Raw genomic sequence first — 17355 nt, forward strand, 5'->3', positions numbered from 1 at the left:
GTTCAAATGGGTATTCCTGCCCCGCCTGTAACATACACTGCACCCTTTAACGGCACGGCATGTCCTGCGCCACCTGTTGTCGCCCCCCCTGCCCCAAATTTCGCGGCTCTTTTTCAAAATCTTGGCGACAGATTGGTCAATCAGATTTCAGCGTCGATGTCGCGGCTGGCGGTTAACCCGATAGCCGGTGGTTCGCGCGCTGGAGGCCCGATGCCCCAGAGAGGCCCACCACAGAGACTTTGTTATGTCTGCAACAGGAATGGACATATTGCCCGGGACTGCCCAGCAAAAAAACGACGCGTCTACCCGCCAACAGCAATGGCGCCCTTAAGAGGCTTTGTTTTTTTTTTAAACCGACCTGCCTTACCCCTTATCAAAGTCTGGATAGAAAAAGTAGGCGAAGTTATAGCTCTCGTCGACTCTGGTGCAAGTGTTAGCGCAGTCCGGCTGAGTGTCGTGTGCAAGTTTTTAAATCCAAGCCGTAAGGTGAACAAAGCTAAACTCAGGGGCGTCGACAACAAAACGGTGCGCGTCGAGGGATCTTTGCCACTCAACGTTAAATGGGGGGGTAAACTTGTAAAAATTAATCATGTAACTGTTTGAGGACTGCACCATTTGCCTTAATTTTGGGGGTTGATTGGATCGTTAAAAGTAATACAAGTATAGTGGTTAAGAGGGGGAGGATTGAACTAGTTGGGGAAGGGAGTAAAATTTCAAATGGGGGAGGAAATATAATTTTAAATGGGGAAGGGAGTAAAATTTTGAATGGGGAAGGGAGTAAAATTTTAAATGGGGAAGGGAGTAAAATTTTGAATGGGGAAGGGAGTAAAATTTTGAATGGGGAAGGGAGTAAAATTTTAAATGGGGAAGGGAGTAAAATTTTGAATGGGGAAGGGAGTAAAATTTTGAATGGGGAAGGGAGTAAAATCGTGGAAATTAAGGAAGGTGAAATCTTAGGGGAACGGGGGGGGGGAAGAAGGTACGATTTGCGAAGGACGTTTTTATAATTAAGGAAGGAACGGAAGAAGAAAAGGTTTGCGTGTGTGACGAAGAGCAAAAACGGGAAGCGGTTGACTTAGTTGTGGGGGGAGTAGAAGGAAATGAAGAGTTAAGCATCGGAAATGACATTTGCGAGTATCTCGCCGAACAGTCACCGTAAAAGCGCCGTGGGTGGATGCCTGTTAAGGTGGACGGAGCCCAAACCATCCCGCCTAATTCACTCATGTTTGGGAATGGGAGATTGCCAAGTGGTATTTCGGGGAGGGGATTTGTTAAATTTAATTCTTGTTCGAAACCGGGGAAAGAATGGGTAATACCGTCGAGCATTGTAGATATTAGGGAAGGAATTGTAAAAATTGCTATTGCAAATTACGCCTCGGTGGAGTTGAAGTTGAAGCGGCGCCATTTTTTTGTGTTGTTGAAGCAGACGAAGACGTGGAATTGTCTGGCGTGTCAGAAAGTGGCGGAATTCCAGAAGTTGGCGCAACCTTGATCTCAGAAGATCATTTCTCTAAGTTAGCTCCACAAATCAGAATGGGGGAGAAACTCAGTCCTTTGGAGCGCGCAAAAATAGTCGAGTTGCTTGAGCGTCGACAAAAGTGTTTTCCGGCGTCAAAAAGAGCCATCGGACACACGACAGATGTCGTGCACCACATCGACACGGGGGATGCTCGTCCCATCAAATCTGTGCCATACCGGGTGTCTGCTTTTGAACGCCAAGTTATTGCCGACAAGGTCGAAGAAATGTTGGAAGACGGGATTATTGAAGAGTCTTATAGTCCGTGGAGTTCGCCCGTGGTGTTGGTGAGGAAGGCGAAATCGGGAGAATATCGATTTTGTGTCGATTTCCGTCGCTTGAATGCAGTGACAAAACGTGACGTACATCCATTGCCTCGGATCGACGACGTTTTCGATCGATTAGCAGGCGCCCAGTTTTTTTCATGTCTTGATTTGGCCAGCGGGTATTGGCAGGTGCCAGTAGCGGTAGAAGATCGAGAGAAAACCGCCTTCGTCACCCCGGACGGCCTTTATTAATTTTCTCGTTTACCGTTCGGTTTGAACTGTGCCCCAGCGACGTTCCAGCGTTTAATGGACAAGGTTTTGGCTGGACTGAAATGGCATATGTGTCTTGTCTATCTGGACGACGTTCTTGTTTTTGGGAAGACGTTTGAGGAGCACTTGGCACGTCTAGAGCTGGTTCTAACAGCCCTAGAACAAGCAAATTTGACTCTGAACGTCAATAAATGTGTTTTTGGCTCAACCATGGTGTCTCATTTAGGACACGTAGTTGATGCGGAAGGTATTCGCCCAGAGAGTGAAAAAGTTCGAGCCCTAACGACAATGCCGGTAACTAATCTGAAGTCCTTACGCGGGTTTTTAGGTCTTGCTTCATATTATCGACGTTTCATACCCGACTTTGCAGCCCTTGCACACCCCTTACACTTACTTTTGAAGAAGAATGCTGGATGGAGATGGACCGAGCGTCAAGAAGGCGCAAAGAACAGGATCGTCGAGCGCTTGACCTCAGCTCCTGTTCTGGCTCATTTCGATGACGTTCGGGAAGTCACCATCCAGACAGACGCAAGTCAAATCGGGCTCGGGGCAGTATTGTCACAAGATGCTGGTGAGGGTCATCGGCCCGTCTCTTTTATTAGCCGGAAGCTGAGTGATGCAGACACGCGCGATCACGCAAACGAGCTGGAGTATTTGGCAGTTGTCTGGGCATTAAAGAAATTCCGCTTTTACATTTATGGTCGACATTTCATTGTGAAAACGGATAGTTCTTCCGTAAAATGGATGATGGGAAAAAAGGAGTTGAAGGGCAAATTTTCCAGATGGGTGCTTGATCTCCAAGAATTTGATTTTACCATTGAGCATGTCAAAGGCGTAGACAACCAAGTAGCAGACGCCCTGTCTCGGAATCCGGCGGAGACGATTGTCGAAACCAACGATTCTCAGACAGAGGAAACATTCTGTATTGCCGTAAATATGCCTGAAACTGGCTTAACATCCAATGAGGTCGCCCTCTTGCAACAACAAGACGGCCAACTCCGACCAATTTTCGTTTCCTTGAGTTCCCCAATTCCAAACAATATGTCTCAACGGTTTGTTATTCGGGGTAAAGTTTTGTATAAAAAAAATAGTAATTCGGGTAGAAAATTTCTTTTAGTTGTTCCCTCCATCCTACGTCGCAAAGTCCTTGAATCTTATCATGATTTTCCCTCATCCGTGCACCAGGGAGTAGAGAAAACTTTATTTAGAATTAAAAGTAGGTTTGGTGGCCGCGACTGGGAAAGAGTGTCCAAAATTTTGTAAATTCATGTATCTTTTCTTTAAAACACAAACACTCTGTTGGTCTTCCAGTCGGCAAACTTCAACCTATCGAGCCTCCATCATCTCCTTTCCAGCTAATTGGCATCGACCATCTTGGACCCTTCAAAGAAACGCCGAGTGGCCATCGTCACGTCATAGTTTGCATCGATTACTTGACCAAATGGGTTGAAATGGTGCCTGTTCCGGACACATCAACCAAATTTGTGACAATCTTCTTAGAATCGAACATACTATACCGGCACGGAACACCACAAAGGATAATTTCCGATCAGGGATCATGTTTTACATCTGAACTATTTGAAGAATGGATAAGAAAGTGGGGAATTCAGCATATTCAAGCAACAGCCGAACATCCAGAAACAAACGGCCTGGTGGAACGCGTTAACCGGACTTTAACACTTGCGCTTTGTGCCTTCATCAACGCACAGCACAATGACTGGGATAAGCACCTGGCGGCAGCAGCTTACGCAATCAATACTGCGCGTCAATCAACTACCGAGATCACACCTTTCGAGCTGGTGAACGGTCGCCAACCAGTCTTGCCCGTCGAACGTCTTTTTCCATGGCCAGCTGAAGAGCAAGAGAGCCACGTTGATTTCCTATCACGGGTTCATAAATTAAGAGAAGCCGTACGACTGAGAATTTTAAAGAAACAACGAGCCGTGAAGGAACGAGTCGACAAACGCAGGAGAGTTCAGTTCGAACTTCTCCCCGGTGACCTAGTCCTCGTCCGTCGCCGGCCACGTAAGAAAGGCCTAACAAAGAAGTTCCTTCCCAAATTTACCGGCCCGTTTCAAGTCGTCAAAAAAGTATCGTCTACGACCTTTTTAGTAGAAGACCTGCCCGCTGTAAGAAAAAAAAAATTCGTTCCGGCATTTTCATGCCCACGTATGCCAAATTCGTCGTTTCAATGGTAGAGTTGACGACGAGTGGGATGAAGACGAGCAAGGAATAGAAGACAGGATAGACGAACCAGATGAAGACGAAGGACAACTAAGAGAGATAGCTAATGTTCATGAAAGAGAAAACGAAGAAGAAGAAAGAAGAGAACATGAGAGAGAAGAAGAAAAGAGGACAACAACTACAAGAGCCGGTCGCAAATCAAGACGGCCAGTATGGATGAAGGGCTTCACTGACCAGTATTAAACGCGATCTTCCTTCTCTATCGTCTCCTTGCATATTTTTTTTTTTTTTTTATTATTTTTATTAAGTCGCAGGCCAAGGGAAAGGTATTAGATGAATTTTGTTTTGTTTTTCTTTTTTTAATTTTTTTTTTTTTTTGTATGAAGCGGGGTAAGAAAATGTATATTCATGTTGAATTTAATTCGTTTTTGTTTTGTTTTGTTTTGTGATTTCGTTGTTCTTAACACGTGTGTTTAACTGTAATCTTAAAAACAAACGAGTCAGGAAGGGCCGAATGTTACAATTGTATCTCCCGCCAATATCCCCATCCCTAATTATGTGTTGGTCTCTGCCAGATGGCGGGTCAATTAGCCAGACGCCTTTGTCTGCCTGTTGTAAAAGGCAGTAGAGGGTAAACCGTCTGAGCGACAGGACCATAGGAGGGCGCTTTGCTTAACGCTGGCTTCCCCTCGCGGATTATTTTCCATTCCTTTTTCGCGTGTTCCCCTTTTTCGCGTAACTGTGCGAATCCGAAGTGCAGGGACGAAATACAACTATTTCGTTTAATTATTTAATTGCCTCTTTCTAGCCCAGCGTACTCGTTACGAACGTAACAACCTTTGGGCACTGTAAAAAAATGTTTAGTTGGTGTTACAAAGGAGGAATTGTTGCACGATTCCACAGCACAATAACAATATGATTTCTTTTGTTTGTTTGACATGACTTTGATGTTCAAGTATGACAGATGAAAACTTCTATGCGTAATGCATTTGCTTTGGCTGCCTACAACGGGAAAATCCCAACATACCCAGTTAGGCTCCGCCCCCTAAAAATGGCCGGGTGACCGTTTTTCCAGAGTCATAGAGAGGATGGTTCGCTAGCTATGGGAAAATTTCCCATAAGCTGCTGTGTCATTTTTTTGCCTCTGACGCTACTGCCACCTAGCGGATAAAGGCGGGGCTTATTTCACACATGACTTGCACGAACCAATGAGGTTTGAAAGCTTTGTGCTATACCTAAACACAATCCCATATGCTGTATACCGCTTGTACAATAACAAAATGAATATATTTCGATATTTCTTTTTTAACCTTTAAATAATGGTTATTTTGAAAAGCATTTATTAGTACAACCCACTGGTTAGTTTGAAAAACAAATGAACATTAAATTTTTGTTTGGTATTTTATTGGTGAAAATTTTGGCAAGTTTGAAATAGGCAATTTATAAGCATAAATTATAAATTTTATCTAAGTTTTTGGTATCTGAATTTGGGTAACATTGACTTTTGGACGAAAAATTGAGGTGATTTTAGGCACTTACTTATCACATATTTTGAAACATTTGACTTATGAGTTATGATACTTTGTCAAGTTTAGAGTAGGCATGAACATTAATGCGAGATTTGGATAATTCAATATTTCTTAAACGTTTTGACTCGAAATGAAAACGTATCTGTAGGTATTCCATAATAAGAAAAGGCAGTGTGTCCAGATGATCTTCACAAGAAACGGGCATCACGTTACATAAGCTGATTTTTGAAATACATTCTTGGTAACTGTCACAGACATCATTTTTCCACAAATGAAACAAGAATTCACCATGTTTTAAAACAACCTTTAAATTTCGAAATCAAAATTTCGCTCACAGTACCATGGTAGCATGGTAATAACGGTTGCTAACTGAAAATGGCGATACATGATAGTTCATGGATTTTCTTCTTAGGCGGCAGCACTTTCACAGGCAAGAGAGGAGGAGACAAATATCACGTGACTGTCCCCAGCCTCCAAAAAAGTCGCCTCAACGGCTTATGGGAAATTCTCCCATAGCTCGCGAACCATCCTCTCTATGACTCTGGTTTTTCGAGAGGCGGGCCTTAAACCAACTTTAAAATTAATTTACGGCTAAACCGTACATTTTCCCTATAGAAACATGATTAACAATCTTTTCTAACTCGATGAGTTTGACAAGATGAAATCATTTTCAAGGGAAAATAATTTTACCGTTCATTCCCTATTGAGCTGCCTATCTCTTGCTGCAAATTGAGGCCAGGGACCTGAACCAGAGCCATTTACTATGGTTACCGGACTCAACGTTAATGGCTTCCAAAAGCTTTTGTCGTCGTCTTGTGTTGATGGCCTCCCATCAAATCCTGCCACCTAGTGGGTGTGTAACGATACTATGTGTCACGCGCGATGCGCCAACCTTGCTGCCCACATTTGAAATTTCCAACAACATTTATACATTTTGGGGCACTTTTATCTATTACTTTGCTACTTTACTTGTTTACTACCTTAATTGGGTTGTTATGTACGATACACAAATAAATATTTTATAAAAATAATTGAATTGAAAGAAACCAACTGATTTTATTATGGTGTCCACATGTAACTTGTTTGCTTCCCACATAAAGCATTACTTCGTTTTTGTAAATAACGTGGACAATCTTTGTAATTAATTTCCTTTTACTTGACAAGTGATTGGTAGTACACAACAGAAGGCTATTAGTGAATGACCAAGTCCATTCTTGTGATCCTTGAAATTGAATATTCCAACCAAAAGTCTCTTTATCAGTGAAATTAACCAGAGTTGGTTGTTGCTCATCAACAAGAGATTCCATCGTAGGCTGGATCAGTTCCTCTATTACAAGAGCCATCGGTTGCTGGACGTATGGAATTTGACCATCTTCGTTTTGGGGTGGTTGGTCAGCTTGCTCATCATCAAGAGATTCCATCGTAGGCTGGATCAGTTCCTGTGCAACTTGAGCCATCGGTTGCAGGACATTCGGCATCTGATCAACACCTTCGTTCTGGGACTGTTCGGCAGCTTGCTTATCAAAATGAGATATCACCGTCTTCTGGATAAAATAAATGAATTAGAAAAAAACAACTTCAAGTAACAAGCTATGCTATGTTAATGAAAGAAATACCTTGGGTGTTACTGGCTCAATGTACTCGACCAATAAATCAAAAGATGTGGAAGCAGTACGAAGCGACTGTGGTGGAAGAGAAGAAGCGACTTTGAGAAGTTGGTGAGTAGGAATGACTGTGACTGGTTGAGAAACACCGTGTTCATTGACAGCTACACCATACAGGTTCACAAGCTGTAGCACTTTACTCCTGTGTTCGGATAGAATGTTTGGACAAGAACAAATTAAATGAAACTAGTGGTTCAGATGAGAAGACTGATCCAACACATACCTCTCAGTAGCGAGTAATTTACTCACACGAGACCTTTTCAATTTACTCACACGAGACCTTTCCAGAGGGGGCTGGTTGACAGTTATAGGAACATTTGCCAACATGTGTAGTGTGGAAACCGGTAGATTGGTAGCATAAGTCACATCTTGCAAAGTTTTTTTTCCTTACTTTTGGTTGTTCAATGCCAACTTCTGTATAGAAAATTACCCAATTATTTAAAAATAAATATGCATTAACTTAATATTAAAATTACCGAGATGATACTTAGGATTTGAACCTGCACGTAATCTTCAGTGGCTGAAAGGATGAAACAAACCTAGAATATCGTACCCTTTGACAATGTCAGAATCGTCAAAATGGCGATTGCACAGCCTCGACGTTTTCTGTAATTTTACGTTTCGCATTAGCTCTTGCCATGCATTCAAACTATTGCTTGGCACTCCAAATAATGTATAACTCTCTCTATTTTCGTCGTTTCCTGAATACCTATTAATGCAATTGGAAATTACACAGTTACGTGACGATGGCTTAGCTTTCGCCATTTTATGTTCTACGTTGAGACTGAGAGTTTGAGACTATCACCGCTAGATGCGCTCAGACTTGGGAGGTTTTCGAGGGAGGCGGAATAGAGTTTGAAGGAGGCATGTCCTTAGAGGACCTATCAAGACGACGCCGTCTCCGAGAGAATCTTTCGCCATAAGAGTCGTGTAACCATAGTTAATGACTCTGCCTGAACCCTAACAGGAGTTGTCGTCATGTTTTGCCTGACAGCGTTCAGGCCCCTGAACGAGATGGAGTTGGCAATAGAGTTGGCTAACGTCCGAAGTTGCCAGTTCGATGAAATTGTGAAAAAAAAATTGGACACGAACTAGTAACATTTCTTGCATGGCGGCTTACGGAGTTTCGCCCATTGTAGTTTTAGTTTTAATTTTTTCCATTGAAATTATCTTCCGTTCCATTCATAATTGGATTACGAAATTCATTCGTTATCAGGTAATCTTTTAATTTTTATTTGACCTCGATATAGACTGTACTTTATTTATTATTAATTTTTTTGTAGACGTGTTTACTTTCTGTAGCAGACAAATGGATGTTGTAGAGGAAACTGGCGAACTAATTGAAAGAAAATTAACTTTGACTAATTGACTTAAAAAAGAATGGTAGTGCCGCCGGTTTGGACAAGTTGGCCAATTATTACGACAAGGCCTCTCCAATTGTAATGGTTGCAACCTTTCTGGATCCTCGTTGCAAACTGGAATATTTTGAGACTCATGGATGGAATTGTGGTGGTGAGAATGATAATTCATTCGCACAATTAGATGCTGACAATGTTGATCTCTTTTCTAGTAGAGTAAAACCAGCGTAAGTTTATTTTGAATTGAATTAGATGCATTGATTAACTTACTAAGCAACAGCTCGTTTTTTTAAGGATTGATCTTATGTGGAAATCCCATAGTTTGCCATCTGACAGCGAAACCACGATTGATAGTGATCCCAAACCCAAACATGCAAGTTCAAAATCCAAGACGGACCATTCTTTCATAGCTGCTATTATATCCGCAAAAACTACTGAATCAAAAGCAGATGAATTGAAACAGTATGTGAATGAGGAGACCGAGCCCAGTAACTGCTGTGATCCGACCGATATACTAAGTTACTGGGAACAAAGGTCTAAAAGATGGCCTAAATTATCAAACATGGCTAGAGATATGTTAAGTATTCCAGCCACTAGTGCAGGCAGTGAGAGGGCGTTCAGCACAGGAAAAGATTGTTTTGGAATTGCTAGGATGAGCCTTAATCCCGAGACTGTTGAAGCCCCCATCTGCTTGCGCTCATGGTTTAAAGCCGGTTTGATCAACGAAATTGATTCACATTCCCACAATCTACTGAATTCGATATTGAAAACATTGACGAATGATGATTCAGAAAATTGTTGTAATGAGGTGGGCAAAAATACAACTGGTTTTTCACATAATTTACGACTTTTACTCAGAGTCGGGTGGAGCGCGTTCTGAGCTTGAGCGAAAAAGGAGCGCGCTCGCGATTTTCACTGAGCGACGAGCGCGAGCCGCTCAATAAAAAAAAACGTGAGCTTGAGCTTGAGCGAAGACCTGCTGAGTGACTCGCTCGAACGCGAACGCCATCTATCAGTCAGCAATAAAAACATTTGGTCCAAACTTAGTGCGCTATCCATGAACACAATTTTTTTGTGTGAAAAAGTACGCAACTTTACAGACGACACCCAAAATCGTCTTTTCAGCACTGCGGGACTCACTTTTGTTCCAAAACGTTCAAATTTATCGGACAGTAATTTAGACAAACTTGTGTTTTTGAAACAAAATGGAATATCTTTTCGAAACTGGCAACTTTGCCCATCAAAAACTAGCTAATAGCTAGCAAGTTGAACTCTTTTAACTTTTTAAAGTGTAGGAAGTAGGAAATTGTAATACCTTTAACCTACTGTGATCGCTTTTAAGAGGAGTAAGAGAAGAAAATACTAGTTTTTGACAGAGATTTTTTTGTGTGAAGAGCGAGAGCGGAAAACGAGCGCGAGCGCGCTCGTTTGCTCCCCCCTGTTTGCGAACGCACTCTTGCGGATTCCGCCATGTTTCTCGCGAGTCCGGTTTTCCTCTGAGGAATTCACATTGGGGGAAAAAAATTTCGCGAAAAAATATTTGTGAAACGTTTACAGTTTACCGAAGGATATTCTCAATAATTTTGTGTGAAAGGTAAGTGAACGAGCTATATTTTAATGTTAAATTCATGGGTATTTAGTTCGAGAAAACAGCTAAATTTTAATGTTAAACGGTATTGTTCTCAATTTTCATTGAAAGGAAAAAGGAGCTGCGTTGTAAAAGGGTGTCATCATACACCACGGAATCACAAAGGAAAGTTTTCTCTATTCCGAAAGTAAGACGTGATGAAACAGACTTATTAATTAAATGAAGAGGCCTTTGGCTCAAACTACTAAATCTCTCTGAGAAAGAATTAAGACCGCGTAGTCGAGTTTGTGATGAGCACTTTGCTTCTGGTATTAATGTGTTGTTTCTTTTCTCTGTTACAAAGTATTAACGATGTATTTCTCTGCAGGGTTTCCAAGTTATGAACGGGATATTACGAACCGTGAGTGGGCACCAACTCTGTTATTAGAAAATCAAATACAAACTGTTGATGACCGGTTTGTAAGAAGTGTGAAGTATACCAAACAAAGAGGTTTGTTCTCGAGCTTAAATATTTTTATATTCACTACAATTGTATTGGCATCATTAATGAATATTGAAGCACAGATTATTAAAAGAAACAAAAAAATTAAGAAACCAACACAAACACCACAACCACCAACCACAACCACCAACCACCAACAAACAGCGATGAAAATACTAAACTCCTATAATAATTCCAAAAGCAACAACGATACAATCACACTCTGTGATTCAGGCACATCTCAGAACATTAGTAATCACATATTCACCATCTTACTCTTTATTATTATGTTTTCTTACATTTTCATTTTGGAATAGGTACTTATTCCATGGTGCATGACACCAGCTCTATCGTATTCATTGATGTGGACAATCTAAGTGAACGTAACGACGACTTGCTTCAGCGTAATATTGATCTGGAACGAAAACTACAAGTAGCTAACTCAACAATCGAAGAGCTTAATAGTAAGTTGAAAGAAATGAATAGTAAAAATGAACAATTGTCTTAGAAGCTATTAGAAAAGTCTAAGGATCTTTATTCCCATTGCATGGAAGATTACGATTTGACGGTATATTATACCAGATTCAGTAAACATACTTTGTCGACAAGATGAACTTTACCCTTCTTTGCAATCACAATGTCCAGAATGAATGTTCCCTTAGTGCTGCAATGCGACCCAACAATTTAATGGGGGCTTGGTATAAGCCATTGAATGTGTAACCTGTTTTCAGTATTAAAATGGTAATATGTTACTTGTGTGTGTCAATACAATACACTCATACCACAGACTACGAAGTAAAGACCGATATCATTGCCACGAAGTATGAACAACTGCTCGTCGCAGCTCTATGGAAGGAAGAATGACTTCCTATATCGTGCCATGGGACCCCTGAAACAGAGCTCGGCGTACGTCACCTAGTGGTGGCAACCTAGTTTTTTTTTGTTACTAGGTATTACTAGGTAAAATACCTAGTTTTTAATACCTAGTTACAAAACTAGGTATTACTAGGTTATTTACCTAGTTTTCGCAAAAACTAGGTACGGTAATTGGAAAAAAAACTAGGTACTAGGTACTAGTAAAAGTAGTTTAAAAAACTAGTTAAAATTTTTAACTAGGTAATTACCTAGTTATTTAGTTACCTAGTTTCAAAATTCAAACTTGGTACAATTTTTAAACTAGGTTCTTCAAAAATGTTTAATTTTCCAAAAAATCAAATGTAAGCTGCAGTACCCATACCAAATAAAAAATTACCATAGACTTCGATTTTGAATCTCTTTGTATTCACTTATTTGAATTACTGAAAAGAAGAAAACAGATTGAGGGTATATGTCAAATTTCTTATTGAATCTGAAAAGCGTTTGCGATGCGATTCTAGTAAAACTGATGACACGTTTGTTTTTTTGCCTTTGCAAGAAAGCCCACTGCAAGAAAAAAGTCGCTCTGCGGATGCAGACGTTGCTGGCATGGCCAGGTATTGAAATGCTATTCCAGACAGATTGCAAAATTTCCCTGACCTAGGGTCAATTTCCGCATCGAACTCTCCCTTGTCCAATATATCCAAGTAATCCTTAATCTCCATTTTTAATTCTACGAGACTTGTATTGCAACGCATGGCTGGACATGGAGTGTCAACAAGTCTCCTTCGTTTGAAGAGCTGCGTATGCTCTGAATCAGAACCAGACAGCAAGATCTCTGTGTGAACTGTGATTGGCAAAGTAATAGTTAGTTAGTCTAAAATTTGTAGTGAAAAATCTTGAAGAAAACGTGGTTATATTGTCGCGGGTTAAAAGGGAGATTGGTTATCTCTTCGCAGAGATGAGTCATCCGCTCCTTGGACAACGCTGCGATCGTGGTGAAGAAATTATCGGGAGTCCGCTCTAAGAAAGATACGCAGACATGCAGTCCGGAAGGGGAGTAATTCGCGCGACGGTATAAAACGCTGCCCAAATCTGCGTTAGAGGAGTCTCCATCGGGTGAGCTCCCGGAGCTGGGCTCCGTAAGAGGAGTTCCCTGGTTTCCCTAGAGGTCTTCAGACGCTTCTCCAAGTTTTGGTAATGGTTATCCTTTTTTGTTCGAGTTAAACCATGGTTTAGAATTAAGTCATCACTTGTTGTATTCGTCTGTGCTTGTTTAAATACAACCGGTGTGACAACATGGATTGGATTTACTGCTTACATGAGGTCTCACGACAGAAGCGGTGCACCATTTTTTACACTCCTCTTAAAAATGAGGCATGTCAAGTGATATTTAATTTATCTCCTAGTTCGTATTGAATACAGAAGTGGAACTTCCCACGGAGTAGTGTGAAAAAACAAACAAATACGAAAACGTACTTTGCGGGGGTGCACTAATAAAAAAAATAAAAGTGCGCCTTGTAGTTAAATTTCATTTATTATTAAAAAATAGTTCGAAATGCAGGAGAGAGCCACAAAAGATACCAAAAAAACATCGTTTTCTGAACTGTAATATTCCCCTCCCCCAGACTTTGAAGTTCACCAAATTTTGCAAAAAACACTGAAAACTCGGGTTCTTCCATAAGAGCCCACGTTAAAATCGTGATTTCGTTTGAAGCTCAACCTTTGGGAAGGGCGACTTACGCCGAGCTATGTTTCAGGACACTACTGTCCTACATAGCACATTTCTGCTGTCGGATGTCCGAATCATGGTCGAACATCCGTTTGATATCCATGTAGGGGAGAAAGGGGTCAACTTGGACACGGGTCATATTGGACAAAGACCCTAAGTGCTACATAATATGGAAAAAAATTTTTTTTTTAAATTTTTGTATAGACTGCAATGTTTAACGTTCTAGAAAAATTATTGATTAAAATCGAATCATTATTGTTCTTGTTATCGCACAATTTAAAAAATGGCCCTGTTTGATGTAATATTCTTCCTTATTACTGTAAGCATTTTTAAAGTGAAAAACACTACAAATGAATAAAATAATGATATGTGAAATAGCCAATTCATTTCTTGAATGATAGATAAAAAATTTTAATTTTAATGCCTTTCTAGTGTTAAGTTATTAACGAAATACTAAATAGCACCAGGTTGGGTCATTTTGGACACACAGTTTTGGGGTCATATCGGACAACTTCGATATTGGAGTGGGAGGTGCTTGTGGAAAAGCCATATACGCCCGTTTGTTTACATTCTGCTAAAAATAAGATATCGATTACAAATCGATACTCGATACTCTGTTAAGCCCTCCCATTTTACTCTACCCGCCTACAAATGGTCCATTTCAGCCCCTATTTCGTAAAAATGACATAACTCTCTATTTTTCATTTCTATTGCAAATATTTCAATATGAATTAGTAAAATATTGAATAAGCAGTCTACCCATATTTTTTTAAAATTTATTTTATGTCTCCTCATGAGGAAAACTGGCATTGTCCAATCTCACACCGTCCCTGTCCAGTTTCGCCCCACCGTTTAAATAAAAACTAAAAAAACCCGACTTCATTAAAATCCTTATAACTCGTTTATTTTAAGACTTAAAAATTACAAAAAAATTTTTGAGTTACCCAAGAAGGTGCTGCACCATTAACTAAAAATAAATATTAGAAAAAGAACATAGAAATCTAAATAAAGAGGAAAGAAATTTTTTGTCCAGTTTGACCCTGTTCTCCCCTACGTGAGACCGGGACTGATAAGTACTTTTTTTTTAATCGTCATATCTCGGCTTTTAGTAAAGATATCTGAAATATTTCTTTAGTCAGCAATAAAAAACTGTGTTTTATAGCCCCTGAATTTTTAAAATATTTATTTGTTTAAAATTGGTGGAGATAAAAAAATTATAGTGTAAACCCCCATTCTTGGAAAACCCGAAAATAGTGGGGTTGAATGAACCCTCGTTTGTTTTGAATAAAATAATCTGTCATTCTTTTAATATACAATTTATAAAACCATTTTTTGTATTTTAGTACTAAATTCTAAATAAAAATATCACTTTATGTGTAAAAAGTTACATAAATCGGCTTTCTTGTTAAATTATCGTAATGCGGCTGATTGGTTGATGGGGAGTGGTTCTATTAATTGTCAATTACTTAAAAAATTGATTGATTTCTAAGAACCTCCGATTTAAAAAAAAAACCAGGAGCAACTGCATTCTGAACATGGCCTTCGTGAAAAACGGCATTCCAATTGTAAAAAAAAAAATCACCCTTCGTTTATCAATTAATTCATTTTATTTTCCCCCAAACGTATATTCAGCTCCTCCCACAACTCCTCCTTTTAAGTTCAGCGAACACTGCCAAACAACCCCGCAGGTGTCAGGGCCAACTTACTCAAATTTCTTTGCAAATAAACTTAAAGTTTGTAGAGAAATAGGACACTCAGTAGAATTAAGATTAGTGTAGAAAAATGTAGATTATTGTAAAATTTTCTACAATTGTTACTATTTTTTATTTTTTATCTTACTTACACAAAAAAACTATCTTAAAAATAAAAATAAAAAATTTAACAATTTCAGATACCTGTTCTTAAATTTTGTTCTTACTAAACAACAAAAACGTTTTAACGTTTTAAACGTCTTTTTTCATGGAAAGCAGACTGCCGTCTTCTGTCTCAACTGAATTACCTCGAAATTCGAAAGAGACTCATTCCTTGATTAGTTAAAAACGTGTTTTTTGTGAGTAAATAGTGTATATTGTGAAGAATTGTGGAAAAAATGACTGAAAAATGAATAAAGATAAGGCTTGGGGATTGGGCATACGACGCGTCAAGGACGTTGCCGTGCGTCAGGGTTGACACCCTAGCGGTGTTGTACCAAAGCGCAACTGTCGCTTCGGTCCCAACCATACTCACCCGATAAAGGAGTGAAAAACATCCATTGGGGCCTGTTGATGTAAAAATGACTGTCAGATTGTGGTCAGAAAATAAATCATTGTATTTGTCACACGAATGGAAGGACAAGTTACCTTTAGCACGTGTATGGAATAATATTCTGATTTCTGAGAACGGAACAAAAGGTGGTCTTCTCTTTAACAAGTCAGAAAAGTGAGAGGGTCTCATACAGAAGCAAGGCTCACAGCTGACGGAACAGAGGGATAGGGTTAAACAGTAACCTTTTAGAGATCGTGCCTTCGCTGGGGTTCGGCAACCCAATTAGCAGTGGAGGTTTCTTTGAGGGACAACTTGGTTTGAATACTTCAAGACTCCCGCTCAAACCAGAGTGACATAAGAAATTAGATTGGGGCAGGAATAACTCCAAGTTGATCGCGTAAGCGTTCAAATAGTGGCGTGGCTAATGGTTTGGTGAGAATATCAGCAATCTGCATTTTTGTTTCAATGTAGATGATGTCGATCTTGTTGGACTCCAATTGATCACGGATGAAATGATATCGTATATCGATATGTTTCGTTCTTCCGTGAAATACCGGATTACGGACTAGCTGAATGGCTCTTTGATTGTCGCAGTGGATCTTTACTGGATTTTGTTTTGCCAGGTCGATGTTTTGAAGTAGATGCCGGAGCCAGATCGCTTCTTTAGATGTCTCGCTGGCTGCAACATACTCAGCTTCAGTTGTTGATAGGGTAGTGCAGGTTTTGCGCCTACTACACCAGGCAACCGGCCCTCCATTATGATTGAAAATGTAGCCAGTCATTGAGCGGCGATGATCAAGATAACCTCCGTAGTCTGCATCACTGAATCCATTGAGTGGTTGGCGGCTCCCACTGAAAAAGAGTCCTTGTTTACGAGTACTTGAGATATAGGCTAAGATTCGCTTAACGGTCTCCCAGTGTGCTGGACCTGGATTTTCACAGTAGCGAGATTCCTGCCCGACAGCGAAGGCTATGTCTGGTCTGGATACGATGGTGAGGTACATCAGGCATCCGACAGCCTCTCGGTATGGGATTTTTCTCATCGCAAAGGTTCCAGATTCCGTTGTTGGTGACATGGAGATTGTCAAATGGGAATTGGGATCAGCTGGTGTAGCTTTTGGATTTCCTGAGTCCATGTTGAACCGGTTAAGAATTTAGGCTATGAATTTTGCTTGATTTACGTACAGTTGGCGTCTGGCACGGTCTCTTGTGATCTTCATTCCGACAAAACAGTCAGCGGGGAGTGCGCGCATATCAAAGTAGGTGTTCAAGTGTTTGAGGACGTCTCTGATGACTTATGCGCTGCTACTGCAAACGAGGCCGTCGTCGACCCAAATTGCTATGAGCGTGAGTTCCTCCTCTCGACGGCGGAAGTAAATGTAGGGATCGGATGTACTTCGAGAAAGTCCAAACAACAATAAAAATTCGTTGAACTTTTGGTTCCATACCCGGCCCATATAGCACATTTCTGCCGTCGGATGTCCGAATCATGGCCGAACATCCGTTAGATATCTATGTACTCAATGGGTAGTTCCAGGGATGTCCATCGGCTAGTCACCTTGGAAGTGCAATGGATGTGCGAAAATTATATTCTACGGACCTCCTTCCAACAGCCAAAAAGATTTTCAATTGTTTCATTTAAGGATCGGCCTCAAGCCAATCGGGGCG

At 40.4% G+C, this 17355-nt stretch overlaps 2 protein-coding genes and 1 non-coding gene across 3 annotated transcripts; 1 reads left to right on the forward strand and 2 right to left on the reverse strand.

Moving 5' to 3' along the window:
• Window positions 1–2088: 2088 nt before the first annotated feature.
• LOC123475967 lies at window positions 2089–4250 on the forward strand. The gene is made up of 2 exons (XM_045179224.1): window positions 2089–3118; window positions 3364–4250. Exons 1-2 carry the CDS (start codon window positions 2089–2091, stop codon window positions 4248–4250), a joined length of 1917 nt encoding a protein of 638 aa, XP_045035159.1.
• A 776-nt stretch (window positions 4251–5026) lies between these two features.
• On the reverse strand, window positions 5027–8056 carry LOC116928331. The gene is made up of 5 exons (XR_006651478.1): window positions 7906–8056; window positions 7653–7843; window positions 7382–7571; window positions 6922–7309; window positions 5027–5082 (listed from the first exon to the last, which is right to left on the reverse strand). It is a non-coding gene; the product is annotated as an uncharacterized LOC116928331 (transcript).
• A 7993-nt stretch (window positions 8057–16049) lies between these two features.
• On the reverse strand, window positions 16050–16823 carry LOC116930528 (secreted RxLR effector protein 161-like). Its single transcript, XM_032937911.2, has one exon. The coding sequence runs from the start codon at window positions 16821–16823 to the stop codon at window positions 16050–16052; it is 774 nt and encodes a 257-aa protein (XP_032793802.2).
• Between the last annotated feature and the right edge of the window lie 532 nt (window positions 16824–17355).

Source organism: Daphnia magna, linkage group LG9 (assembly GCF_020631705.1).
Source record: "Daphnia magna isolate NIES linkage group LG9, ASM2063170v1.1, whole genome shotgun sequence".
In the NCBI taxonomy this organism is placed as follows: Eukaryota; Metazoa; Arthropoda; class Branchiopoda; order Diplostraca; family Daphniidae; genus Daphnia; species Daphnia magna.

Coding starts and splice junctions, on each gene's coding strand:
- LOC123475967 (XM_045179224.1), top strand. CDS start 2,089: ATGGACAAGGTTTTGGCTGGACTGAAATGGCATATGTGTCTTGTCTAT. Junction 3,119..3,363: donor TCAACGGTTTGTTATTCGGG/GTAAAGTTTTGT, acceptor TTGGTCTTCCAG/TCGGCAAACTTCAACCTATC.
- LOC116930528 (XM_032937911.2), bottom strand. CDS start 16,823: ATGGACTCAGGAAATCCAAAAGCTACACCAGCTGATCCCAATTCCCAT.